The 26,406-nt window shown below is 40.3% G+C and overlaps 1 protein-coding gene across 2 annotated transcripts; it reads left to right on the top strand.

Moving 5' to 3' along the window:
* Nucleotides 1-932: 932 nt before the first annotated feature.
* zgc:158376 (uncharacterized protein LOC100101643 homolog) lies at nucleotides 933-24,602 on the top strand. Of its 2 annotated transcripts, none has more exons than XM_035944293.2 (11): nucleotides 933-1,311; nucleotides 5,769-5,969; nucleotides 9,735-9,878; nucleotides 11,407-11,493; nucleotides 13,680-13,865; nucleotides 14,454-14,486; nucleotides 15,776-17,058; nucleotides 17,407-17,570; nucleotides 18,260-18,421; nucleotides 18,532-18,753; nucleotides 19,141-24,602. In XM_035944293.2, exons 2-11 carry the CDS (start codon nucleotides 5,784-5,786, stop codon nucleotides 19,389-19,391), a joined length of 2,718 nt encoding a protein of 905 aa, XP_035800186.2. In that variant the 5' UTR covers nucleotides 933-1,311; nucleotides 5,769-5,783; the 3' UTR covers nucleotides 19,392-24,602. The 2 variants fall into 2 exon arrangements, with proteins under 2 accessions (XP_035800186.2, XP_023117697.2); XM_023261929.3 differs by having other exon boundaries at nucleotides 934-1,287.
* The last annotated feature ends 1,804 nt before the right edge of the window (nucleotides 24,603-26,406 follow it).

Raw genomic sequence — 26,406 nt, 5'->3', positions numbered from 1 at the left:
ACTCTACCAAATTGCCTGATTAATTTGAATGATTAATTATGGGCAATATTTTACAAAATTACGAGTCTTTATTAATCCCACAGTGGGGAAATTTACGGTCTTAAAGAGCAAAGTACAAAATTACAGAAAAATAAAAATAAACAAAAAATACATCTGAGCACTGATTCTTTCATATGTTGATAATCATATTGTACAGATTATACATTTAAAAAAACACGTCCTCATTTTAAACAAGCGTTTCCAAGAAATCTAGCTGCTTCAAAAACCGTTTTCATCTAATTCTGATGTTTTAGAGAAGAAAACATTAGTTTTTGTTGTTATTTATTAATTTGATGTATATTTTTCAAACGGCACACTAAGAAAATACAGGTCCCAAAATGCCTTTATGCACCGGCTACGTGGTGGCGTCACGACGCAGGGGGCGGGGCGTGCACCTTTTCTCTGCCATATTTTATTTACTACATTTATTTATTTATTTCACCGCCTGTGTCCCTCCGAGCGCAGCGCAACGCGTGTCTGCGGTCACCTGTGTGATGTAATCAGTGCGGGGGTTCAACGTGTCACGGCACCGACCCACGACACTGAACCGAGCCACGCACGGTACCGCAGCCAACTGCCACACAATAGAGCCGAGAACAATAGCTGTGCGCTGCGCTTTATCCCAGATACGGTGCTGGTGTCGGTGCGGCGGTGAGCGGGGCCTAGTTCCTGCGGAGGGTTACCACCGAGAGGCAGCTGAAGACGCTGCCGTTGTGTGTGTTTTGAAGCCCCCCGGGAAGAAGAGCGAGGAACACGTTGTAACGTGCTGAAGGGGGAGAGAGAGCGAGCGAGAGAGAGAGAGAGAGAGAGAGAGAGAGAGAGAGAGAGAGAGAGAGAGCGAGCGAGCGAGAGAGAGAGAGAGAGAGAGGGGGGGGGGGGAGAGAGAGAGAGAGAGCGAGCGAGCGAGAGAGGGGGGGAGAGAGAGAGAGAGAGAGCGAGCGAGAGAGAGGGGGGGAGTGAACGGGCAGCAGCACTGCGCCCTTCACTTTATCGATATCGATCAGTTTGGTAATAAAGACATTTCTAGCCGCCGCGGGGCCGTTGGGCTAGCTCGGGAGCTAGCCGGAGCACCGGGAGCTAACGCCATGGGACGCATGTGAAGCAGCCCGGGAGCTAACAGCAGCCTGGCGGAGAAAGAAACAAGGAAGCGGACGGCTAGCTGCGCTACACAGAAGCTAACGTTGGCTAACTGGTGGCTGATATTCATTCTAATGAGCGACCCAGGAGCATGCGACCTGATACGAAGAGGTGAGCCGCAGTGTCCATGTGTGGGTGAGTGTTAGCGGCCGACTTTTCGTTCGTCCACCTGCCCAACGGCTCTTTACGGAGCTCGGACATAATGAAAGAGGAAGCTTACTGCGGGGGGCGGACAGACGGACTGCTAGCCTGCTAACATGCTAACACGCTCACCTTTACAGCCTGGGGGCGGGTGGGGGGGCAGAGTGCGTCCTCTCAGGTGTGTGATTATTTAATTAACACAACAATCGGTGTGTTACCGGTGCAGGTGTCGGTGTGTTTGCTCGTGCTTCCTGAATGTAGGTTACTGTGACGCGCTAGCCGTTAGCCGCTAGCTGCTACTTCCAAGTGGAGCCAGATGCGCATCTTCATTATTCCTGCTGCTAACTTGTGTTAGCTCGCTGTTAAAGGCTGCAACTAACCTTTAACTCTTTATCGAAGCGTCTGCAAGGTGTCTTATCGAATAACCGACTAACAGTTTGTCCGGTCAAACGTATAGACATGATCGGAAGAAGCACAAACACGTTTTAGCTCCAGGTTGTTTTTTCTGGTCATCGGGGTTAAATCTGAAGCTGTTTGACTTTCCATCACAGCTGACAAAGAAATCAGCCAACAGCCATCTGAGCAGAATACTCTGGAAAATTGTTTTGCTTCATAAGAACTGATTATCAGCACGGTTATCGAGAAATGTTCCTGGGCGTGAAATGATTGCTTCATCGGGTATTTGCTGCAGATCTGAGCTTCACGGTTTGTTAATATCACACAAGTTTACAATGTGGTAGAACTGCTCAAATTACTGGATTAGTTCTCAGTCACTGAATTAATCTCAGGCTGTTTTGATAATCAGTTTGAGTAATTTTAAATAAAAGCACTCTAAATTGTATTCTTTGCTTCTTCAGTGTGAATATTTTCTGTTTTTTTTCCTCTATGACAGTAAACGGAAGATCTTTGGACAAAACAAGACATTTGTTGAATTAGCTGTCACATATAAGAGAGAAAGCAGCTCATTTGATCAATAAATTATTATTAGTTAAGGTTCCTGGCGATCAATGAATTCATGATTATTGGTTGCAGCTCAGAGCTTCCTGGTTTGTCTCCAGCATGTTAATGATTATTTTTTAGCTGTATGGTCTCTAAAATGTCAGAAAATAGTGAGAACGCCAGTCAAAGCCCAGTTTTCTTACAGTTTCACAATACTGAGTAAAAATTTTCACGAAATTCTTCACACTGTTAATCTGCTGATTGATTTTCATCTAATCAATAATTAAAGACCATGTTAATTGTTCCTCAGTTCAGGTATTTATTCCAATAATCGTCATATCTGGCAAAGAAAAGCTTATAATCCTCACATTTGAGAAGATAGAAGCAGCTCATGTTTGTCAAAATAGATGCTGATAGATTTTTTTTTATTGATCAACTAATCCATTGGTCACTCCAGGTCATTTTTGTGTTTCAGTTGGTAAAAATCATCCTTTAGCCACCTCTCTGAGAGAGCTGTTGTAGTTAGTAAAGTTATTTCTGAAAAAATGTGAATCAATTTCCTCAAATATTCAAAGATCTTCAGTTTGTCACGAGATAAGAACAGAACTTTGACTGTCTTTATTAAAAAATTAAATAATATCATCAGCCGATTATCAGAATAGTGTGGGATTAATTTAATAACAGACAAATAATCGATTAATCATTGCATCTGTTTTTTCAGTTTCTAGCTGAAGGCAGTTTGTTCCTCAGTAACTGATTATCCAGACAGATTCCAACAGCAACTCCCAGATTTATCAACAAGCTGCATTAAAACACGAGGAATGTATTTATTTTAACCAGACATGATTATTTATCAAGCAAAAATCAGAAAACTCCAAATATTGTCCGATTCCAGCCTCATTATGGAAGTTTTGTCATAATTCGCTGCTTTTGTTTGAACAGAAAGAAAATGTTTTTCAGACGTCTTTTTGTCCAAAACTCAAATAAAGTCAGTCGACTGGAATCATTTCAGATCCAGTTTTCTTCTGTTCTGCTGCATTTGTTTCCGTCTACAGACTGAATTCTGATTATCAGCTCATCTTTTCACTGATCGATCAATATCACTGCATTGATAACACGTTCATACACTATATAACAAAATTAGTTGGATCCCTTTCAAATCTCCTCACCCGTTATAATATTGATCAATATATCCTGATCAGATTGAGCAAGTCAGAGCTGTGGCTACTGATGGTTTTAATTTTGGTCATATTTAAAAGTAGAAGCAAACTTTAGATGAAGCTTTTCTTTGTCATTTATCTTCATAAACTGGATATTTTTTTTAGATTTTGGACTCTTGGTGAAAGTAAAACAGGACGTTTGAAAATGTTGATCGTTTTATTAGTTAAACAACCATTTTACTGAAGCATATCAGTTGTTTTCATTCACTAAAGTAGATTTATGAGGCAAGTTTTTTGTACTGTACATTTCATACATACCAGTAGTTCAAAGTGTTTTATATAGAGAATGAAGAATTTATGTTCAAATTTCTAAATAGAAACACCAAGAGAAGTTTAACCGGAATTATAGAAACCAGAATAGTTGTGTATTATTTAAAAGCGGTGGAAAAAAAGAACACTCTAAATGAAATATATAAAATGCTGATTAAAATGGTATTTTTGACTTTTACATATGAGAAAATAACTCTGTATTTTTCTAAAAACCTTCGGTTCACATTTCAGTTTGTCACAATGCTGTAATCTGGAAATTTTTTATATTTTTTGCTTTAAAAAAATAACCCAAACGTGAAGTCGAAGGATGAAACATTTAAAGCTTCTTAAATATTTGGACTTTACTTCCAGTAAATAACGTAACTTTTGTTTCTGTGGAGGAAAAGTCAGTTTTCCAGCTTCTTAATGTGACAGTTTCAGTTTTTCTTGAAATTCTGATTTTCCTGTTAAAACCAGACGGAGCTTCTATCAGAAAAAAGCAGCAAATTAAAGACCTCAGAGACCAAACAGTGAATCCATGAATTGACAGAAATTAATCTGTAATAAAGTCGTTAGTTGCAGCTCTGATTATTAAAATGAAAAGAACAAAAACGGCAGCAAAGATCAGAAAATGAGGAGGAAATCAGTTTTACAGACAGTCTGTTGTTTCAGGTTCATCAACTTTAAATCTCTTTTAATCATTGTTTATATATTTCTGTTTTTTTAATTGAGTTTTAAAAGGAGAGAAGCCAAAAATTCTCAATTTTCATTACAGGAAAAATAATATTTCAGAGCTTCAGTCTGCAAATTAAAGAGAGATCAGACGGTTAATCAGTTAATTTACTGAGATCAAGAGTCACTGAACTGGTTTATTAAAATGAAAAGAACAGCAGCAAAGACCAGAAAATCAAACAGAAAGGACATTTTAAAAAGGTCATCAGCCAATTTAGTTTCATTTGTCACGATTGTTTAATCTTTGGCCAAAATTAAACCAGTTCCAGTTTCTTATTGTAACCTTTCAGTTATTCACTGTCAAATATTCCAGAAAAATGAGTATTTCAAAGAAGACAAAAATCTGCTGGATCAAGAACAGAAGTGTTGGTGCAATAAATAGAAGTAAGAAAATGGAAAATCAGATGTTTAAAAGCATGTGTAGAGATCTGCTCAATATTGACAGAAGACTGATTATTGATCGACAAGCCAGAAGAAAATCAATGACTGTGAGCATAATCATCCAGATCTGAGGAACTGAAAGCTGAAAAATTAAAACTTTTTTCAGTCTCCCACAGTTAAGAGAACAAACGCTTAATCAGAGACTAATCTGAAATGAAATAATCAGCAGAATGATTTATCTGAAGTGATTTTAAAGTTGGAAGAAAATCCAACATCAGCAGCTTTTCACTTCTAAAGTTTTTCATATTTATCGATCAGTCTGTCAGTTATTTTCTCAGAAACCGTTTTGTCAAAAAATCAGAGAAATATGTTTCCTACAACCAACAGCTGAAAAGACTAATCATTAATCGTTGCTGATCTTTTCTCGTTGTGTAAGCAAATATATGACTACAAAAAAATTATGAAAAACTCAAAACACAAACGCATTCATAAAATGCCAAACATAGATTATTAATAAATGAAGTAGTGAAATATCTAAAACAATAATAAATAATATAAATAATACAATGCTTGAGAAATATTAAATAAACATAAAATTCATGAATAGTCTGGGATATTTCAGAAAAAATAGGTTTAAAAAAATGTCATAAATATGTTAATAAATGGCCTGGGAAAATAATTATGAAATGCCTCAAAAATGTTACATGCACCTCCAAAATTAATAAAATTCTGTAGCCTATATAGAATGAATTATCGTAGGGAATGACTGAAATGTGTTGTCGAAACGCCTGAAAGTTATTTGGTAAACTCACAGGACTAAGGCTCATTGATTCAAGGGTTTGAGTGAGATCAGAACCATATTTCTGCTGCCTGTCTGACGCTGTTTGTCCTGTCTGTCCGTCTGTCTGTCTGTTCTGTCCGTCGGTCCAGCTGACTTGTTCGGGGATGTCGGGCAGTAAGGCGCTGGGCGGGGGGGCTGGCGGCGGGGCGAGGCGCAGGCGGACTCGGTGCCGGCGCTGCCAGGCCTGCATGAGGACCGAGTGTGGAGAGTGCCACTTCTGTAAGGACATGAAGAAGTTCGGAGGGCCCGGCCGGATGAAGCAGTCCTGCCTGCTGAGACAGTGCACGGCGGTGAGCGCGCGCATACACACACACACACAGCAGTAACTGATTGACAGGTGATTGATGGATGATTGGCAGGTATCTGAGGTTCTGGATCAATCGGGAACCTTGCAGGAGCATCAGTGTTCTGACTGCTGGTCCTCCCGGTGACACACAATCAGACACATGTAAACCCGCCAACGTGCACCGTTTCAGGACAGCAACGTCCAGAAGGAGCTGTTAGTCCACACATGAAGCACTGAATTAACAAGAATAACATTTAAAGTGTGAACATCTCCGTCAGTCCTCCAATAAAGTGTCTAACTGCATCGTTTGTTTCCCTAAATGATAATGAGGTTCGTTTACTTGGAAAAATATTCAGAATTTCTTGGTAAATGTATAAAACGGAACATAAGAGCAGCTGTGTGGACCTTATAACATCATAAAGACTGTAGATTCTATATTCATTCATCCAGGATGGACTGAAATCATAACAAAACCTACAGACACAAAATATATATAAACAGTCTGCACAATCTCAGTCAAATGATCAGGATTATTCACTGATTGGAGGAACAAGTATTTACTATTATACTTATTCTAATGTTAATGTACAAATCAGAATTAAAATAATCTTCAGATGAATTCAGAACATCTCCTTGAGGCTGAATATAAATTAAACTAAACCAGAACTCTCTGGGTGAACATCTGCAGTTTACAGTTTATCCCTAAACACTTGACATCAGATTTAAGACCAAAAAAAACAACAGTGAAATGAATGTATTTCAGCACAAACTTTAGTCCACAGGAACCTGCAGCACATATACAGCACGATAGAGTAACGTTAGCTGCTACATTAGCCTGAAGAAGATAACATGAGCTGCTACTGTAGGGTAAATATTGTAATGTTAGCCGCTACATTAGCCTTAATGAAATACCAAAAACTGGTACTTTAAGATAACATTAGCTGCTGCGTTAGCTTTGAAAATAACAGAAGCTCATGCTTTAAGATAACATTGGCAGCTGCGTTAGCTTTTTTAAAGTAACATAATCTGCTACTTTTGTCAAAATAACATGATTTAAGCTGCTACATTAGCCTTACAACTATAACATACGCTGCTACTGTAGCCTCAATAATATAATGTTAGCTGATACATTAGCCTTAATGAAACACCAGAAGCTAGTACTTTAAGATAGCATTAGCTGCTGTGTTAGCTTTATTAAGATAACATAAGCTGTTACTTTTGTCAGAATAACATGATGTTAGCTGCTACATTAGCTGTGAAAATATAACAAGCTGCTACTGTAGGGTAAATAATGTAATGTTAGCCGCTACATTAGCCTTAATAAAATACCAGAAAATACCGTAGTGTTTTAAGATAACATTAGCTGCTGCGTTAGCTGTTTTAAGATAACATAAGCTTCTACTCCTATCAAAATAACATGATATTAGCTGCTACATTAGCCTTAAGAATATAAAATAAGCTGCTACTGTAGCCTAAATAATGTAATGTTAGCTCCTACATTAGCCTTAATTTAATAACAGAAGCTGATACTTTAAGATGGAATAAGCTTCTACTTTTATGCTACAGCGTTAGCCTAAACAAGACATCCTAAGTTGCTATGTTAGTCTAAAGAAGAAAACATAAGCTATGTCAGCATAGAAAAGCTAATGTTAGCGAGCCTGAATAAGATTACATAGGCTGCTATGTTAGCTTAGACAAAGAAAAATAAACTGCTACGTTAACCTAAACAAGCTAATGTTAGCTCAAACAAGACAAAAGAAGCTGCTATATGAACCTAAACAAGACTATGTCATACACTTCTTCAGTCTGAACCAGCTAGCTATAGCCTCCACGAGCGTAGCATGTGAAACATTGCTGTCGCAGTTCAGTAGCACTAACAGGAATATTTCAGGATGAGAACGTTCCTTTTAGCTCCTACAGAACCAGAGAACAACTGAGAGCTCATGTAGAGTCCATCAGGTCACCATCGGCCTGGTTCTCCACATCTGTCTTTGCACATTTGTACATCTGCTGGTGTCTGTCGTGGCTTTAACTGACTTCATGTGTCCACTGACTGGAGATTCATCCTTAATTAATGTGAAACTGAACCTGCAGAACAGAACGTGTCCGCATACTTCTGGTCAGAACATTGAGAACATGCTGCTGCTACACACGGCTCAGATTTACATGTTCACATAATCCCCCCGTTACACCTCCAGGAAGTCACACACTTTGGTTCTGGCATCTCTGTGAGGACGCTGCCTGATTCTGATGTGAGCTAATGTCCTCACAGAGATAGACACACACACCTACACATGCTCAGTCTTCTTCAAACACTGAAGGTGTGATTTATGTTTTTTGTGTGTGTGTCGATTCTTCAAATAGCATCAGCGGAGCCCAGCAGGCGACGATGCTGGGTTTCCGTGGCAACCAGAGATGGTTGCTGGCGCTGTGAGAGGGTTTGGCTTTGATCCATGGAGATGCTTTAACACACCGAGCTCTGCTGCTCAGATTATCCCTGTTGGACATTTGTTTATCCGTTTGTTTGTTTATCTGTTTGTGATTCTGAAGAAACGGGAGGATGTTGGTTCAGTTAATGGGGGTGAGGACAGAGGAATGCAAGAGGAGAAGGGGTGAGGAGGGGTGAAGATAAAGGAGAGACGCCATCTGCTGTCTGCTGAAGGACCAGCACATCTCCTCCTCCTTTATTTATTATTTTTTATGTCGTTATGAAGTGACATCACTGCTGGTTTATTCTGAAATCTGAAGCTGAATCACAGGTTTTAATTTGCTGAAGAAAACCTGTTCATCCCTTAGACTTAATCACTGACGTTAACAGTAAAAATTCACCAACACCAATATTCCAATCTTGATTTTTAAATGAGCCATGTTTTTGAATTCTGTTCATTGTAATTAGGGTTGAGGGGTTTTTTGTCTTTCAATCTGATACCATTTTTCTGATAAGACATATAAATGTAGTGTTAGAGGGTAAATGTAGTATTAGAGGGTAAATGTAACAGTAGAGTGTAAATGTAGCATTTGAAGGTAAATGTAGCATTGGAGGGTAAATGTAGCATTAGAGGGTAAATGTAGCATCAGAAGATAAATGTAGTGTTAGAGGGTAAATGTAGCATTAGAAGATAAATGTAGCGTTAGAGGGTAGATGTAGCATTAGAATGTAAATGTAACGTTAGAAGGTAAAGGTAGCGTTAGAGGGTAAATGTAGCATTAGAGTGTAAATGTAGCATTGGAGGGTAAATGTGGCATTAGAGGATAAATGTAGTGTTTGATGGTCGGATTTACTGTGGCTCCACAAACTCCAACAGATGAAGATAACCTGATTTCTTTACATCATGTCAGTAAATGTATCATTGATCAACTGTAGTACCTGGTTGTTCCACCAGGTGGAGCCTCTGACTGTTTAATACTGTAGAGCTCAGAGGAGACGTCACTCAGACTACAATTCATGTTGGTCAGCAGAGAGCACTGTGGGAGTTTAGCTAGCAAGGGGCACCATGACAAAGACTTCTGTGGAGGTTAATAACCTCCAACCAGAACTCACATTCAGCTGTGAGCTGTACCTGGAACAGCAGACAGAATATTGTCCAGTTTATTTGTGTTTTGTTCTGAAATCGTTGCATCATGGCATCAGCCAAACACTGCTGACGTTATGATGCAACAGTGATGTTGCAGGAGACCTTTTGTTAGCGTTAAATGAAGCTTTAGAATTAAAAAGTTGAAAATATTGATGCACCTGTCTCACCTGTCTGACTCACCTGTCTGTCTGCAGCCGGTGTTGCCTCACACGGCGGTGTGTTTTGCATGTGGAGAGGCGGGAAAGGAGGACACGGTGGAATCGGACGATGAGAAATTCAGCCTCTCTCTGATGGAGTGTACCATCTGCAACGAGATCATCCACCCCAGCTGCCTGAAGGTGGGTCACCTGGTCACACATCTGGTCTTACATCTGATCACACACCTGATCACACATCTGCTGCTGCATCACCTTTGCCCAGCAGAACAAACAGATTCATGTATCAGCAGCAATTATCTGGAACTGTTAGAAGTGGTGCAGCTGCTGCTTCATTTCAGTATAAAGTATATCCAACATAATTAAGTGACATGCTGCGTGAATTTGTCCTAAATGTCTCAAATTTGTCTGAAATGACTCAAAATTTGTCCCAAATGACTTGAATCTGTTTCGGATGACGTGAAATTTGTCCAAAATGACTAAAATTTTTTGTCAAATGACTGGAATGTGTCTCAAATGACGCAAAATTTGCCCAAAATAACTCAGTTTGTCCAAAATGACTTGAAATTTGTCTCAAATGATTCAAAATTTGTCTAAAATGACTCAAATTGTTTCAGATGATGCGAAATTTGTCCAAAATGACTCAACATTTGTCGAAAATGACTCGAATTTGTCTAAAATGATTCATTTTTTCCAAAAGGACTTGAAGTTTTTCCAACATGACAAATTTGTCTCAAATGACTCAAAATTTGTTTTTCATGCCAAAGTGAAACCAGATTTCTCCAAAGTAATGTCAATACAAGAACTATAAAGGGAAAACTTCCAAGGTCAGTGAATACCCTTATATATATTTCTACATTTGTTTATACACATGTTCTCAGATTAAACTATTTTCCAAATATTGAGTCACTGTAAATCTTTGGATTAAAGCAAAACAAGCGCATACTGGTTTAATACCAGGAACAAAGTGAGTCATGAGCTCCGTGTAGTTCTTCAAACATTTATTGTCTTCTGGATTACTCTTTCGCATTTAATTTCCATGATACGTCAGTTCGTCTTTAGGTTTGATTTTTCAGTCCTCTAAATCTGCTCATAAACTCATTTTAATTCATTCAGAAACAAAAAAGATTTCTGCTCATGTTCAAAACTTTCTGCACATTCAGGACTTATACATTTACAGACTGAGTCCTGGTTTTGTTTTTATTGGGGGGAAAATGCCCATTTTTTTAAATATGGAGGCGAAGTCTACACAGTGTGCAGCCTTAAATGCTAACCCTATTAGCATCCTGCAGCTAACAGACCTGGTGCTCTGAGGAAATCTTCAGTGGATAAATCCTGTTTCAGGTGCAGAGACACAGATTTTGGTTTAACTCAAATTTCTGTAAATGAAACTTTAATGATGACAAATTGGGTCATTGCAGCAGCAGAGAGGAGAACATGAGGAGCTGTTTCAATTCCACATTCACACCAAAGCTCTGTTTTTGGGAGAAAAATGAAATTTTTGTTTGAAGCAGAGAGAACAAGGTGTGTTAGTGAATGTAAGAGTAAAAATAATTCCTGTGAAACACCATCTGCTGCTTCAGACACCCAACAGACTGGAGACAGGTATCTCAGCCAGAGGATCAGTTTAGTTACAGTCCTGAAACTCACACTGGATCTGCAGATGATTGTGCTGCTTTCATCTCAACTGATGCGACTGTTTCCTCCTCAGATGGGCAAAGCTGAAGGAATCATCAACGACGAGATCCCAAACTGCTGGGAGTGTCCCAAGTGCCACAAGGAGGGCAAAACCAGTAAGGTGAGAGTCACCCCAGTACAGACACTGGAACACCTCGATTCCCAGCAGCAGCTGAACTGGTGTTAATATTCACATCAAACCCAGTAGATTCAGAAACGTCCTGAGACAAGAGTGTAAACATTGGTTAAACGTTAGTTAACTTCCTATTATGTTTGAGGTCATTTTGACCCCAATCAATGTTTAACGTCTCTAAATCAATGATTGACATCATTTTTTTTGCTTCTTATTTAAAGACTTTTCCTACCTTAATGGTGGCAACTGGGTAAACATATAATTAACACGATGATATGTTTTCAATGTCCTGTATACATGTACGCATCAGTGTTCTCTGGGGTCAAATTGACCCCAGGCTTTTAGCAGTATAAAACATAAGAAATACGAACATTTTGCACAATTTTCTTTTGACTGTTAAGATAAAATAATCCTTTATTAATCCCCACGTCAGGGGAAATTTCCAGTGTTACAGCAGCAAGCATCTTTCAAAGCAGCACTAACCATATGTACAGTAATGATAATAATTATCATAACAGCAATAATATGTACGATATATACAAGAATGAAAAGTGAATAAATACAGTATTACTGTTTTGGGTGATATTTAGGTCATAACATGCAATTTTATAATCTTCAAAAGGTTTTAGCCCTGAACTTTCTGAAATTGTGTTACTTTTTCTTGGGGTCAAATTGACCCTGAACATAATACATGTTACTGTTCTTGATAACAGAAATTATTTTTCATTCCAAATGTTATAGATAACAAAAATATGTACTTTGAAATAATATCAGAATTAGCTTTAAAGGCCAAGTACGTTGACAGCATACAAGGAATTTGGTTTCAGCAGTTGGTGTCACCCGAGAAATACAGAAGAGAATAATAAAAAATAAACTATATAAAGAGGAACAGAGAAGAAAGAAAATAGTGGTAATAAAATTAAATATAACACCATATATACAGAAATTTACAGCTAGAAAGGAATATATAAACACAGTAGGAAATAAACAAAAACAAATTCTTAGTGCCAAGGCTGCCATCTGCGGCGCCATCTTGTTATATAAAGCCATTAAAACACCCAAAAGATAAATGTTTGCAATTATAGGTCAGTCAGTTAGATTTTACTGTAATCTGTAATGTTCTCTATCGTCATGTACCAGGTATTATGGATGTATGAGGGGAGTGGGTGGGGAGTTGCTTTATTTAAAGGACTATTTAGGGAGCCAACAAACACACATAAAGTACCCGACGCATAAACTTGGGGAACAATTTTGATTATATTGATTTTCTGGAGGTTTACATTGCTGGAGTCAAACTGACCCCAAGGATAAAAGATGTTAGTAAATTTGAAGGTTATAGGAAGGTTAAAGGTCACATTTCAAGCATAAAATTTAAAGCTGAGGATGAAAAATCAAGAAAAGAATCAGAATGAGTTTTGTTATAATTATAGATTATAATGAAACTACACCTGACGTTACTCCTTATGTACAAATAACAGAATGAACATAGATATATGTATATATAAAAACAAGGGAATGTGTACCGAAATCTACAAATACAAATCAGTAGTACATATATGTACAGAGATATAACTTATAAATAATGTGACATTTATTGTGCATAATTGCAGGTGAGGTAGATGAAAAAAAGTCATGGGCAGTTTCATTATAAACATAAATTCAGTCACATTTCAAATCAAATAGCTCTTCAAGAAGAATTCATGGCTTTATCAAATCCTGTGAAAATGTTGATTCCAGTTTAATTACATTGTTGAAAAATAAATGTGAATTAAAATTGAGTTAAATGAAAGAAATGGCTCAAAAATGACTAAAAACTAAAAATACCACACTTTCTTAACTTAATTTCTCTTTTAATTTTGGTCAGTAAATGTCCAAAATGACTCAAAATTTGTCTTGAATGAAAAAACGTCACTTAAAGTTTGGTCAAAATTACTCCTCATGTTGTTCTGTTTCCATGGAACTGCAGAACTTTAGATTGCAGAGAGAAATGAGGTTGAGTTAAAATGAGAAAATCAGAGAAAAACTGCGTTCACAGGGTGAATGTTGATGATTTAATCCTAGTTTCACACTGAAGGTTCTCAGCATGTTTCTGATGAGGAACCTGAGAACCTGGCCGGGGTTCTGGTTCCAGATGTTCTTCCCAGAGCACAGATGTGTCTGTTTGCTGTGTGTAGGACCAGGCGGACGGCTCGGGGAAGCGGCGGCTGGATAACGGGGAGGTGGGACGCTGGAAGCTCACCGATGACCCGCCCCCGAAGAAGAAAGCCCCGCCCTCCCTGGAGGAGGGGGGGAGGGCGGATGGGGGGCACAAGAGGAAGAAGGAGAAGGAACTTCCTGCCGACAGTGGGCCCAAGAAGAAGGTGAGCCTCCTCAAACAGCATCGATTATTGGTTATTGATCCATATTAGGTGTTAAATATGGAATCGGTCTTTATTTAGTTTTATTCTCTGGCTGCTTACCCAGCTGCTCTGTAGGATCAGCACAAATAATATCAATTAAACCTAAACAAACCTCTTCAGTCAGCTGGTTCTGTAGCTACAGTAACTTTAGTAATAATCGAAGTTTTACCCTCATACTATGAATATTTCCAGAGTTCCACGCCCTTTAAATACATAGAAGTGGGTCCAGATTTATCACTTTTTAATGGACTTTTTCCATCATTTCTGAGCCTCAGAACTTCATCAGTACAGCAGATAAACTCATGACATTTTAGGAGGAAAAACACATCTTGAGTTCTGGTAAAAAATAAACTGACTCCAGATCAGTTTTACATCCATCCAGATGTCACAGTCTAAACACTAAATCTGGTTTCTGTTCATTTTCTCTCTAACCAACTGTGAGCATCAGTATTATGGGATGTGTTGTAGTTTGAACACTAAAACTGCAGTTCTGTGATGTTAACATAGTGTGTGGAAAAAGTCTGACTGAGTCTCCTGTTTGTTTCTCAGATGAAAGGTGGCCACGAGAAACGCCTCAAAAAGGTATGAAGCCTTTTTTCTTTTTATCCATTTGGTTGAAACTGCAGAATTATAGATAGAGGGTCAACTGTATTGATCCAGAAGAAGCCAAAATACGCTGTAAAAACTATTCTGTATTACATTAGAAAACACGTGTGCCGTCGGTGTTTGTCAGGTTGCACAGCTCTTAATTCAAGTCCTAAAGCTGCTGGACCACTTGGGTTACCTTTCCTTTAATGTGATGCAAAAAAGTTTGAGACTGCACCTATCCAGAACTGCCTAATTAATGTGACTTTCACCACATCAGAGATCCTGCAGCACTGCTGAAATTTTCCAGAAAACACTTTTTATCTATATGTTACTATTTTACTATTATTTTTGCTCCAAAACACCAATTCATTCTATGTATAAATCTACTTGGCAATAAATCATTGTGATTCTGAAGTTCTGCTCCATTGTCAAGTCAACAAACTGCTTTTCATCTGAACATTGTGTTCTTCATATCCAAGAAGACAAAACAGTGTTTATCTGGCAAAAAGTACAAACTCCCTTCTCCAAATAAACTTTGTCCGAGAAATTATTGAAAATCATAAAATATGTTCAACCTGACATGAAAACATGAAAAATGACTCAAAACTTGTCTTAAAAAGAATGACTGAAAATGCATTAAACAAAAAAATGGATCTGAAATGAAAAAAAATTACCAAAAAAATTACAAAATTTATCCAGAAAGACGAAAATTTGTCAAAAATGTGACAAAACAAAATCAAAAATAACCTACAGTTTAGCTAAAATTACCAATAATTCTTTAATTTTTTTTAAAAAAAGATCAAATCAAAAATTACTAAAATTTGACAAGAAATGGTCCAATATTAATTTCTTCAAAACGACTGAACACTTTCCTGGAATTACTCAATTTCTTTCCACAATGACCAGCATCCAGAATGATCACAAATGGAAAACAAACAAAAAAAACAACATGCCAAGAGGAACAAGAAATTAGTAAAAAAAATTAATAAATGAAAATTTGGAGCTTCTCCAGAATTACCTAAAATTTGTCTAGAATTATTCCAAATTATTTTTAAAGAAAAACATGCGAACTAACAAGAATGTTGTATAATGTGTCTATAGTGACTAAAAATGACCTGAAATCTGCCCAGACTCACTTTCTGCCTGTCACTGTTTATTTTCAGAACTGATGAGTCACTACAGATATTGAAGACTCATTTTGACAGAAATTCTAAATTATTAGTTTTTGAAACTTTCAGGCATTGTTTTCGTTGAGTCGCTCAATCCTCTGTTCTCTTTGTCAGAAACCCAAACAGGAAGGGGTGGAGTCCAACGGTCCCACCTCGTCCTCAGGGGGCGGAGTTGGAGGTCTTCAGAGCTCCGCCTCCTCTTCCTCTCAGCCGGGGGGAGGCGGCGGGGGAGGAGGGGGAGGCGGAGGGACGTCAAGTGCCGACCAGCGTTCCCATCACCGAGAGAAATTAGAGCGCTTCAAGAGGATGTGTCTACTGGAACGCCGGCCCGAGTCCTCGTCCTCGTCCTCCTCCAGCTCAGAGTCCGACTCCGAGTCCGACTCCGACGACTCACTGAGAGGGGAGCAGGGTGGGGGCTCCTCACCGTCCTCCTCCTCTCCGGCCCCGCCTCCTCCTGTTGTCTACGGAAACAGCAGCGGGGGCCGAGCGGAGCGAGACCGGAGTCGCAGCGAGCGGGAGAGGGAGCGAGAACGAGAACGAGAACGAGTCCGCCGACTCGCCGAACTCGGGTTCAGCGCCAGCGAGGAGTCTGAGGGGGAGGGGGGGCGGGGGGAGGAGGAGGAGCGGGAAGAGGAGCCAGCTGGAGGGGGTGGGGACAAGGCCCGGCGGAGAGAGGCGGGACTACCGCCACGAGGGCGAAAAACAGGGCAGATAGATGGAGAGGATGAGGACACGCCCACCTCTGACAGGACCAGGAAAAACTCCACCTCCCTGCCCCCACCCTCGCCCCTCTCCTCCAATCAGATGCCTCCGTCCTCGCAGCATGATGGCTTCACGGGGAAGCAGCGCAGCAACGGGCAGGAAGCTCGCAATGGACGGACACGAGGAGGGACGGGAGGAGGTGGGAGGGAGGGGGGGGAGAAGGAGAACGCCAGCGGAGTTCTGACCAATCACAGACACGGCGTGGGAGCAGGGGGCGGGGTCAAAGGCAGCGGGAGCCGCAGCAACAAGATCCGTAGCAACAGTAAAAACCAGACGTCAAAGAACAGCGTGTCCTCCTCCTCTTCCATCCCCACCTCCAATGGGGGAGGGGGCGGGGCCAGCGGCCTCATGATGTCAGCGATGGCTGCGTCGCCCTGCTCGCAGCCGTCCCGCCTCGCCCCACGCTCTCAGATGATGAAGCGCAGTCCGCCCGCCGTGCCCTCGCCACCCCGACCCGTTCAGATGGAGCGACACCTGGTCCGGCCGCCGCCCACCTGCCCTGAACCCAGCTGCTTGCCACTGGACTGTGGCTCCGCCCACATCATGACCCGCGATGTCTGGCTGCGAGTCTTCACCTACCTGAGCCACCGAGAGCTGTGCGTCTGCATGAGGGTGTGTCGCACCTGGAGCCGCTGGTCAGTGCTCACCTGTTCACCTGTCTGCGGTACAGCACGCCTGAATGTAGGACCAGTCCTGCATATGAGACGAGTCTTATATTCAGGACCGGTCCTTCAGCTGCAGGTGTCTTATATTCACACTAGTCTTATACTCAGGTGTACCGGTGTCTTATATCCAGGACCACACAGTTCAGATGCAGTGATGCATGTTGTTTTGTTGGTGTTGCTGTCAGGTGTTGTCAGTTTATAGTGAGAGTTTCAGACGAAGGAGGAGCTTGTTCTCTGTCTCCTTACTTCCTTCCTGTTGTACCTCAGAGTTGCTCTGAGTGCAGGTGAGTCTCAGGTGTTGTCATTCCTCCTGTCCAGGTGCTGTGATAAGAGGCTGTGGACTCAGATCGACCTGAGCCGGCAGCGCTCCATCACCCCCCCCATGTTGAGTGGTATAATCCGCCGCCAGCCCGTCTCCCTGAACCTGGGTTATACCAACATCTCCAAGAAGCAGCTCATGTGGCTCATCAACCGCCTACAAGGTAACATGAACACACCTGGGCTCACCTGGACCAAGCACCCACGTATTCATCCACACACAGTGCTGACAGAGAAATAGTCCACATCTTGTTTTGAAATGATTGTTTCCAATTTAAATATCACAGATTGTCAGTGTGCACGCTTTCTTATTAGATAATAAAGATATGAACTATTTCAGGTGTAGATGCAGGTGGTGTTGTAATTCACAGTGTGACCTGCTGGTGTCACTGGTCTGCAGCTGCTCTAAGGTTGATCCTTTATGAAATCAGCTAGACCTGAAAACCTCCCCTTAATTCTGTATCTGCAGTAACTTTACTTAATGAAGCAATGTTTTACCTTCATACTAACATTTAGCAGCTTTATCCAGAACTCAAATGTGTTTTTCATCCTAAATTGCCATGTGTCTATCTGCTGTACCGATGAAGTTAGGAGGCTCAGAAATGATGAAAAAAAAAACCATTAAAACGTGATAAATCTGGACCCACGTCTATGACCTTCAAGGACCTGGAACTCTGGAAACATTCATAGTATGAAATAAAGCTTTGATCGTTAAATAAAGTTACTGCAGATAAAGAACTAGGAGTTGGAGTCATTTAAAAGCAATGCAACACAACAAACTGACTGAAGCTCCTGTAGTTTTTCAGGATGTTGTGTCTGAAGCTGCGTCTCACCAGTCTTCACCTGTCCTCAGGTCTGCTGGAGCTGAATGTGTCTGGCTGTGCGTGGCCGGCCGTCTCTGCTCTGTGTCAGGCCGTCTGTCCCTGTCTGAAGCTGCTGGACCTCAGCAGGGTGGAGGACCTGAAAGACTCTCACCTGAGGGAGCTGCTGGCCCCGCCCCCCGACACCAGGACAGGTGAGACGCCCACCTGACCCGCATCACAGCACTCCACACAGGAAGGTTTCGCTTTTAAAAGTTTAAAAGAGAACATTCTGAGGTTCTCTGCTCTCTGATTGGTCCGTCAGCTCACGGTGAGACCAGAGTGGGGCGGTTCCAGAACGTGACGGAGCTGCGATTGGCCGGTTTGGACCTGACGGACCTCTCGTCCCGCCTGCTGGTTCGTTACGTTCCTCACCTGTCCCGGTTAGATCTGAGTCAGTGTGGAAACATCACCGACCAGACGGTGCACACCCTCACCTCCCCCATCTCCCCCCTGAGAGAGAGCCTCACCCACATCAACCTGGCAGGTAAACACACCTGAAACACACCTGTTATCTCCTCCTCTATCTCCTCCTCTTTTACCACCTCCTTCTCTATCACCTCTTCTACCACCTCATCTACCATCTCCTCTTCTATCTCCTCCTCCTCTGCCTCCTTCTCCTTTCACCTCCTCCTCTAGTACCTCCTTATCTACCTCCTCCTCCTGCTCCTCTACCATGTCCTCCTGCACCACCTCCTCCTATACCTCCTCCACCTCCCTACCTCCTCTATCACCTCCTCCTCTACCTCCTCTACTACTTCCTCCTCTACCACCTTCTCCACCTCCTTCTCCTTTCACCTCCTCTACCACCTCCTACTTTAATTCCTTCTCCTCTACCACCTCCTCCTCTCTCACCATCTCCTGTGTGTTGCAGGTTGTGTGAAGGTGACCGATCAGTGTGTTGCGTTGTTGCGACGCTGCAGCTCCCTGCAGTCGGCGGACCTGCGCTCCTGCTGCCTCGTCTCCTCTGAGGCCGGACAGCTGCTCTCCTTCCCCTCCTCCTCCTCCACGTCCTCGTCCTCCTCCGCCGTCGCTGCTTCGTCCTCCTCCTCCTCCTCCACGCCGGCCTCCTCCTCTTCTTCCTCCTGTCCTCCTGAAGACAGAACGCTGCTGAAGAACAGCTAAAGTCCTCCATGTCAGGTGACACTGCAGTCCAGGTGGCTGACGAGCCCCGCCCCCTCCTGGTTACACTACAGACAGGTGAGGAGGAGCAGGAGGAGGAGAATGTACTTTGGGAAAGTTGTGGGTAATAGTTAAATAGAAACCCTGAGCATGTACATATTTGTTCTCTGTACAATTTTGGGTGTTTGTATATATCTGTAGTTTACTGTAAATGACGCCCCCTCCCTGAAAACCTCCTCCCTCCTCTCCTGCCCTCCTCCCTCCTCCTCCCGTCTCCTCCTCCCTCCTGTCCTGCCGTCCTCCCGCTCTTCGACCAATCACCGCACTGCTCATCCAGCCCTCATCATGTCCATGTTGGGTTTCTGTGGCTCTGACCGCCATATTTAAAACCACCACAGGCTGCAGGGAGGTCGCGGCTACGCTAACAGTTTCCCTCTGCTTCCAGTCTTTGTGCTAAGCTAAGCTAACCACAGCCGTCTGTTGATCCAGCAAACCGGAGTCAGGCTTGTCCAGAGACGATTCCAATAAAGTTTATTCAAGCAGAGCGCCACTATCGACGGTAACCAGCTGATTTTCTTCATCGCCTCCATCATGTTTTCTGTCAGACAGCAGAAATCTCCCGTTAGCAGCTGCAGCTAACAACGGTTGTCACTATTGATCAAGAATCAAGAATTCCTCTTCATGTTAGAGACGCTGGAAACATTGCTGGACTTGTGTTTTTAAGATGACAATCCACCACAACTAATGATCCGGTCCAGTAGCCCATATTTAATTTAGCGTCCTCACACAGAAATCCGCTGACTGTTCTCTAAATTCATTCATTAATCGTGTCCGACCTGTTGGAAGATGAAACGATGTCGCCGACACGGTGAAGTAGTTTGTCTTCCAAAACTACAACATGTTTAATTCACCGATGTGATGTTGAAACAGCTGGAAGGACAACTGATCTTCTGTTGATCCACCGACAGATTCATCGGCTCGTCAGGCTGAGTTGATTCTCTGAGCTACAGTCGGATTATTCAGGCCGTGAACCTCCGGCAGCAAACCTCAAGCACAGATTCAATGCTGTCAGTGCTTCAGGTCTGATCTGAACACAAACATGAACTGTTTCAGAGTCTGGACACGAGCAACTGTAAACTGGAGGAATCATTTCACTATTAAATCTCCCACGTGATCATCTGGATCACATGTTCTGACAGTAGATCTGAGCTGGACATGTTAGCGGGTGGCTTCAGACCAGCCACTCCCTTCCAGTCTTTGTGCTGAGCTAGGCTAAGCTAGGCTAAGCTAGGCTAGGCTAACCAGCTCCAAACTGACTCCATCTTGTCTAAAATGCGGGACTGTTCCTTTAAACGCTGCAGTTAGTTTGTTTCCTCGGCAGGTGAACTTTGGTCAGGTGTGTGTGTGTGTGTGTGTGTGTGTGTGTGTGTGTGTGTGTGTGTGTGTGTGTGTGTGTGTGTGTGTGTGTGTGTGTGTGTGTGTGTGTGTGTGTGTGTGTGTGTGTGTGTGTGTGTGTGTGTGTGTGTGTGTGTGTGTGTGAGCCTCGATGTCTCCACATTCGCCTCAATCACTCCTCTTTGATTTTCTACATGGTGTGTTTTCTCAGGAGTATTTTGTGTTTTTTGTTTTCTTTGAGGTTTAATTTATTTTCCACATTCCTGATAGTTTTCTGCTCATTCTCACTCCTTCGTTGTTTTTCTACGTCCTGAACGTTGTTGATTAAACTTAATGTGTGTTCTACTGAAGCCCGTTTCTGTCTGGAAAAGAAGAAAACATGGACAATAAGTAATAAGATGTGAGTCAACGCTGAGATAAATTGAGATCAGGAGGTTTTCTTACTTAAAGATTTAATCTTGAGGTCATGATAACCTGTCTTTACTCTCTCATGATCTTGATTTACCTCATAATCTGGATTTACTGCCTCAAAGTCTGGATTTATTTCAGAATCTAGAGTTACTATAGTCTTTAAGTCACTATGTCACAATTCTGATTCATAACCTTCATGTAATTTAATCACAATAACCTCGACTTGTCCAGTAATCTAGATTTACTGCCATGAAATCTCAAATTCATGTCAGAATCTGGATTTACTGTAATGATCTTGACTTTTTCTCTAATCTTGGATATAGTTTATCATAATGCTAGTTCATGTTTTAGAATCTCGATTTGTCTCATAATCTGGATTTATTTTATAATGTTGGATTTGTAAGTTTGGTTTAGTTTATCAAATCCCATAATTTACCAACCTAAAGCTCGACTTATTTCCTTGATTTAGTTTATCAAAACATTAATTTACCAAATCAGAATCGAAGACTTTTTTGAAATCTGGACTTATTTTATAGTCTTGACTTTTGTCCCATAATCTGGATTTACTGTCTTGAAATTTTGACTTATTACATCGGGATAGTTTGTCATGTTCTTAGTTTACTATATCAGAATCTTGATGTCCTGCTTTTATTTCCAATCGGATGATTTTGATTGATCAGAATCTGGGATTTATAATGTTGATTTAGGTTGTTCATGATTTCAATTTACATGATCAGAATCTGGATTTGTCTCAAAGTCTTGATTTATATCTTGTCCAGAAATATTGACTGTTGTGATCTAGATTTATCTCATCAGAATCTAGATATTCTGTCTGCTCATCTTGTTTTCATATCAGATAATCGTGACTCATCAGGGTTTAGATTATTACTCTCTCATAATCATGACTTCAGGTTTTATATCCTGAGTTGTCTCAACATATCTGATTTATAGACTTCATGGTTGTGATGGAGTAAATCTAATGCTTCCCATAATATTGATTTCTCGTAATCTCGACTCACCATCTTCTAATTTAATTTAGAGTCTACTATTTCAGATTTAGTCCGTTTTAATCCTGATTTACGGATCCTGTTTTCTTCTTTTCTTGGCTGAAATGGGCTTCTGTGGTTTCTCAGGGGCTTCACTTGTGAAAACTGTCTGAATTTCCTGTCAGTTATTGTTAAAACTAAGTTATTCTTTTAGAGTTTCACGTGAAAACAGTAAATCTTTGTCTGCAGATTTAAATCCAAACTTTCATAAGTGATGTTTCTGACGTGGTGGAGAGTCTTCATGTCTTCTGTTGTTTTTCTTCATGTATGTGAACTCGGCTGCCATCATGTGAGGCAGCAGCACTGAGGGGGTGGGACATGTTCTGTTCAGGTTCTGTTCATGTTCTGTGTTTTATCATGTTCACGACCACATCAAGCACATCAGCCTACAGTCACCAGTAATCACTATTAGTTCCGTCTTACTGCCTTGTTCTGCTTACCATGTTGGTTAGCTTCCGCTAAGTTAGCTGCACAGCGTCCTGTTAGCCTCATCGCTCCATATCAGCTAACAGGTGCGATTGTCAGTTTCAGGTGTTCACTTTCTGCACTGTTCTCAACCTGAAGAACAAACATGTGAAACAGAGTCAACTGTTGAAGTCACGGCGACAGAACAAGCAGCCATTTTCTCTGGCTAGCCAGCAGTAGCTAGAAAGCTAACCACACTTTGTTCTTGTGGTTCTAGTGGTCATTTCCCCCACTTTAGCTCCGCATTGACAGCAAGTTGTGTAATTAGCCTTTTAGCAAGCTGAGGTAACATGCTAACACTGATTAGCGTTAGCGCAGGTCTGCAAATCAGTCAGGAAAACAAAAACTGAAAAAAAAGTCGATTATATTATGTTGAGAAAATTAGCAGGAGATTGCCATCCCCAGCTATGTTAACATTAGCTTATTAATAAAATTAAGCAACAAGCTAACTCTGGCTTGATCCATGTTGGTTTGCTTTTTCCACATTAGCTTCATGGTACCATGTTGGCTTCATTGCTACATGTGACTTAGCTGGTTTCAGGTTTCCACTCAGATACCCAAAAAATGCAAAAATGAAAATTTAAAAAATTAACTCCAGACTACTCGTTTTCCAAGCTAGCTAACTTATGTTAGCCTGCTAGATGGAGATTGTTAACAGTTTGCTTTAGGCTCAACTGAAAAGTGGATTTATTTAGTCGAGTGAAAATTAAGTAAACCAAGAGCATCGTTCTCAGACATTATTAAGTGAAATTTGGCAAATTCTGTTTTCAGCTGCTAACATGTAGCTCACATTAGCGAGCTTGAACAACGAGCTAACTCTGGCTTGATCCATGCTGGTTAGCTTTTTTGACATTAGCTTCTTGGTACCATGTTAGTTAGTGGTTTCTGTGTTCCACTGAGAGAACATAAAGTTCATGAAATGGGACCAAAAATGAATATTTTCTGGGAAATATGGAGGCAGGAGGAGCTAGCGTTAGCTTCTGACAGGGGCTAAAGTTTTGTCTTGGACTGAGATTAAAAGTCCATTTTCTGTTTAGGAGTGAAAATTAAAGTAAATGTGATCAACGTTCTCATGATTTATCAAGAAAAATTCAGTTTTCGTGTCTTGTTTCTAATTTGCTGCTTGTGTTTGGTTTTAACTGGCTGTAAATCTAAATGTTTGAGCTGCTGTGACTGAATCTCATGTTTGGAGGTTTTTCACAGTGAACTGGTAAAAGGTGAATCAGTGAAATTACTGTCAGTTGCAGCTGCTCTTTTATCTGAGTGAATTTTGCAGCACTGCGTTGTTTTGCTGCAACTTCGAGGTGAATTAAAGTATTATAGGAGCTGTTGCCATGACGCCCTGTTGTGCCATAAACGCACCAGATCAACTGTTGACGTGTGAATGGTCATTTTTTTATACTTTATTTTTGTATTTGTTGTGATTTTGATGTTTTTTACTGTATTGTGGTGGCGACGCCTCACATGCTCTGTTCATGATGCTTCAAAGTTCACCCAGCAACAAGTGAGGAGTTCAGATCTGATTGGACAATAATCCCTGAAAGCTCTTATCCAATCAGACGGCCGGACACGTCTCACCTGCTCCTCAGTCTTAGTAAAGCTGAATCTCTTTGTCAATGTTTTAAAGATGCACTGGATCATCGTCTTCATCACCTTCATCCTCACCGTTTGCCAAATGTAGTTTTTTGTTGTGAAATGGGGCATTTTATCCTGTTTTTCTTTGTGTTTGGTTCTTTTTTATACTTTGTCCATGATTCTTCCATTGTGTTGATGATGAAAAAATGAGGAAGAAGTTGGAACAAACAATAAAAAGAGACACAAAAAGACCAACTCAAGGCAGCTACGTATGAGTGACTACTGTAAAATGACTAATAAAGAAGCAATGGGTTTGTTTTTACCGCCTGTTTCATTATTTCACCTGAAAACACTTTTAGATTTTAGTTTTTGCTGTGAGTTTGTAGAAGCTGCAGGCTTGAACCAACAACATGAATCAATTTCAGGCATAATTTATTGATTATTTTTCGCTATCAGACAATTAATACATGACTTAATTTACATTCTAAAAGTTTAAACTACATTGGAACAGTGTATTACCTTATTTTGATGTTCAAGAAAATAAAGATAAGTTATTTAGATTATATTTCTGCTTCATTCTGAGTTTTTGGACTTTTTTCGTGGATGTATTATTCAATTTTCATCTAAAAACACATGTACAGTCAAAGCAGCAGATCACTGAGTTTTTCTGAACCACATTAACCTGATAACAGCTGATGTTTGATCTGCTTGTTGCATTTTCTGATATTGATTCAGTCACAGATATTTTAACTTTAGACTTTAAATCCTGAACTAGTTTGAAGAAAAAATTATCTCAGCTTGAGTTCAGTTTTTAATTGACGGATGCAGAAATCTGATTTAAATTCTACAAATTCTGAAGTTGATGCATCATTATTCTGTCAAGCATCAAAATCAGGTTTGTCACTTCAAATTTTTACTGAATTAGTAAATTAGATTTTCTTTTTAAATCTTACAGCGTAAGTGATGGTTCCTTTCATTAGTTTGAGTGAAAGTTAATTAAGTTTGCAAAATTACACAAACTGATTTGTTTTTATTTGTCATAACTTATTAATTAAATGGTTGTGTTATTTCAACATTATTTCAAATGTTATGCGCTTAATTATCAAAGTCAAAGACACAAGTTGGTAAAGGATTTAAAGATTCAAGGATTCATTGCATTTCTGCAATGAAACTTTGTTGGCACTTTCAAAAAAACAACAGTATAACAAACAACCAACAGCTGTACTAAACAAGTATTAAATAAATATATATAAATATACACATGTATAAAGTTGAGTTCTGAACATTCAGGGAGATTTCACAAAGTTTAAACACTTTAATTTTAAATCAACTAAGGCCTAAATCTGAGTTTAAATCAGAGTTTAAATCACACAAAACATCAAGTTGTCATTACGTCAACCATCAAAATAATGTTTTAGAATTAAAGAGGTTTATTTAAATCAGGTGGGTTTTGTGTTTGATTTTTTAACTAAAAGCTGAAGTTAACTTCACTTAGTTTATTTTTCCGCAAAATTAAATATAGCTTGTCTACTCTCAAGATAATTAGCTGCTGAATGAACTGATGACCTTTTATCTGGTTTGTTGTGACCAATGAGGTAACGTGTTCTCAGACCGACCAATCAGAGAGCAGCAGGTGTGAACAGGTGAACTCTCCTGTTGTTGGTTTCATTCAAGCTCTTCATCTGAATATTAACTGAGAAAAAGTTCATTTTTAGCAGAGAAAAGCTGATATTTTTTGGGGGTCTCTGCTGTTAATGATGCTTTAAAAAGTAATTAAGATTACTTGTAGCTGAGTACAACATGAACAGTACTTTTACTGGAGCACAGATTTGCAGTATAAAAACTCACTCAGCAGATAATCTGATCGATTCTACTCAAACTTCACTTCAGTATTTACTAGTTAAAACTTTATGATCCGAGTTTACACACAAATCAATCAGTTCAACCACAGGTTTACTTGAGTAAAAGTATCTTCAACTCAATGTAACTAAAGTACTCAGAGAAACATTTCTACACCAGTGTGTTTGAATGAACTTTTTATGTTTTAGTCTTCAATAACACAAATTATTTCTGTTAATTCAGACTGAAAGCAAATAAAAGACAAAAAAGACAAAAACATTCAGAAT

This window comes from Amphiprion ocellaris, chromosome 19 (assembly GCF_022539595.1).
Source record: "Amphiprion ocellaris isolate individual 3 ecotype Okinawa chromosome 19, ASM2253959v1, whole genome shotgun sequence".
Lineage (NCBI taxonomy): Eukaryota > Metazoa > Chordata > Actinopteri > Pomacentridae > Amphiprion > Amphiprion ocellaris.
This window is presented reverse-complemented; position numbering and strand designations above follow the sequence as displayed.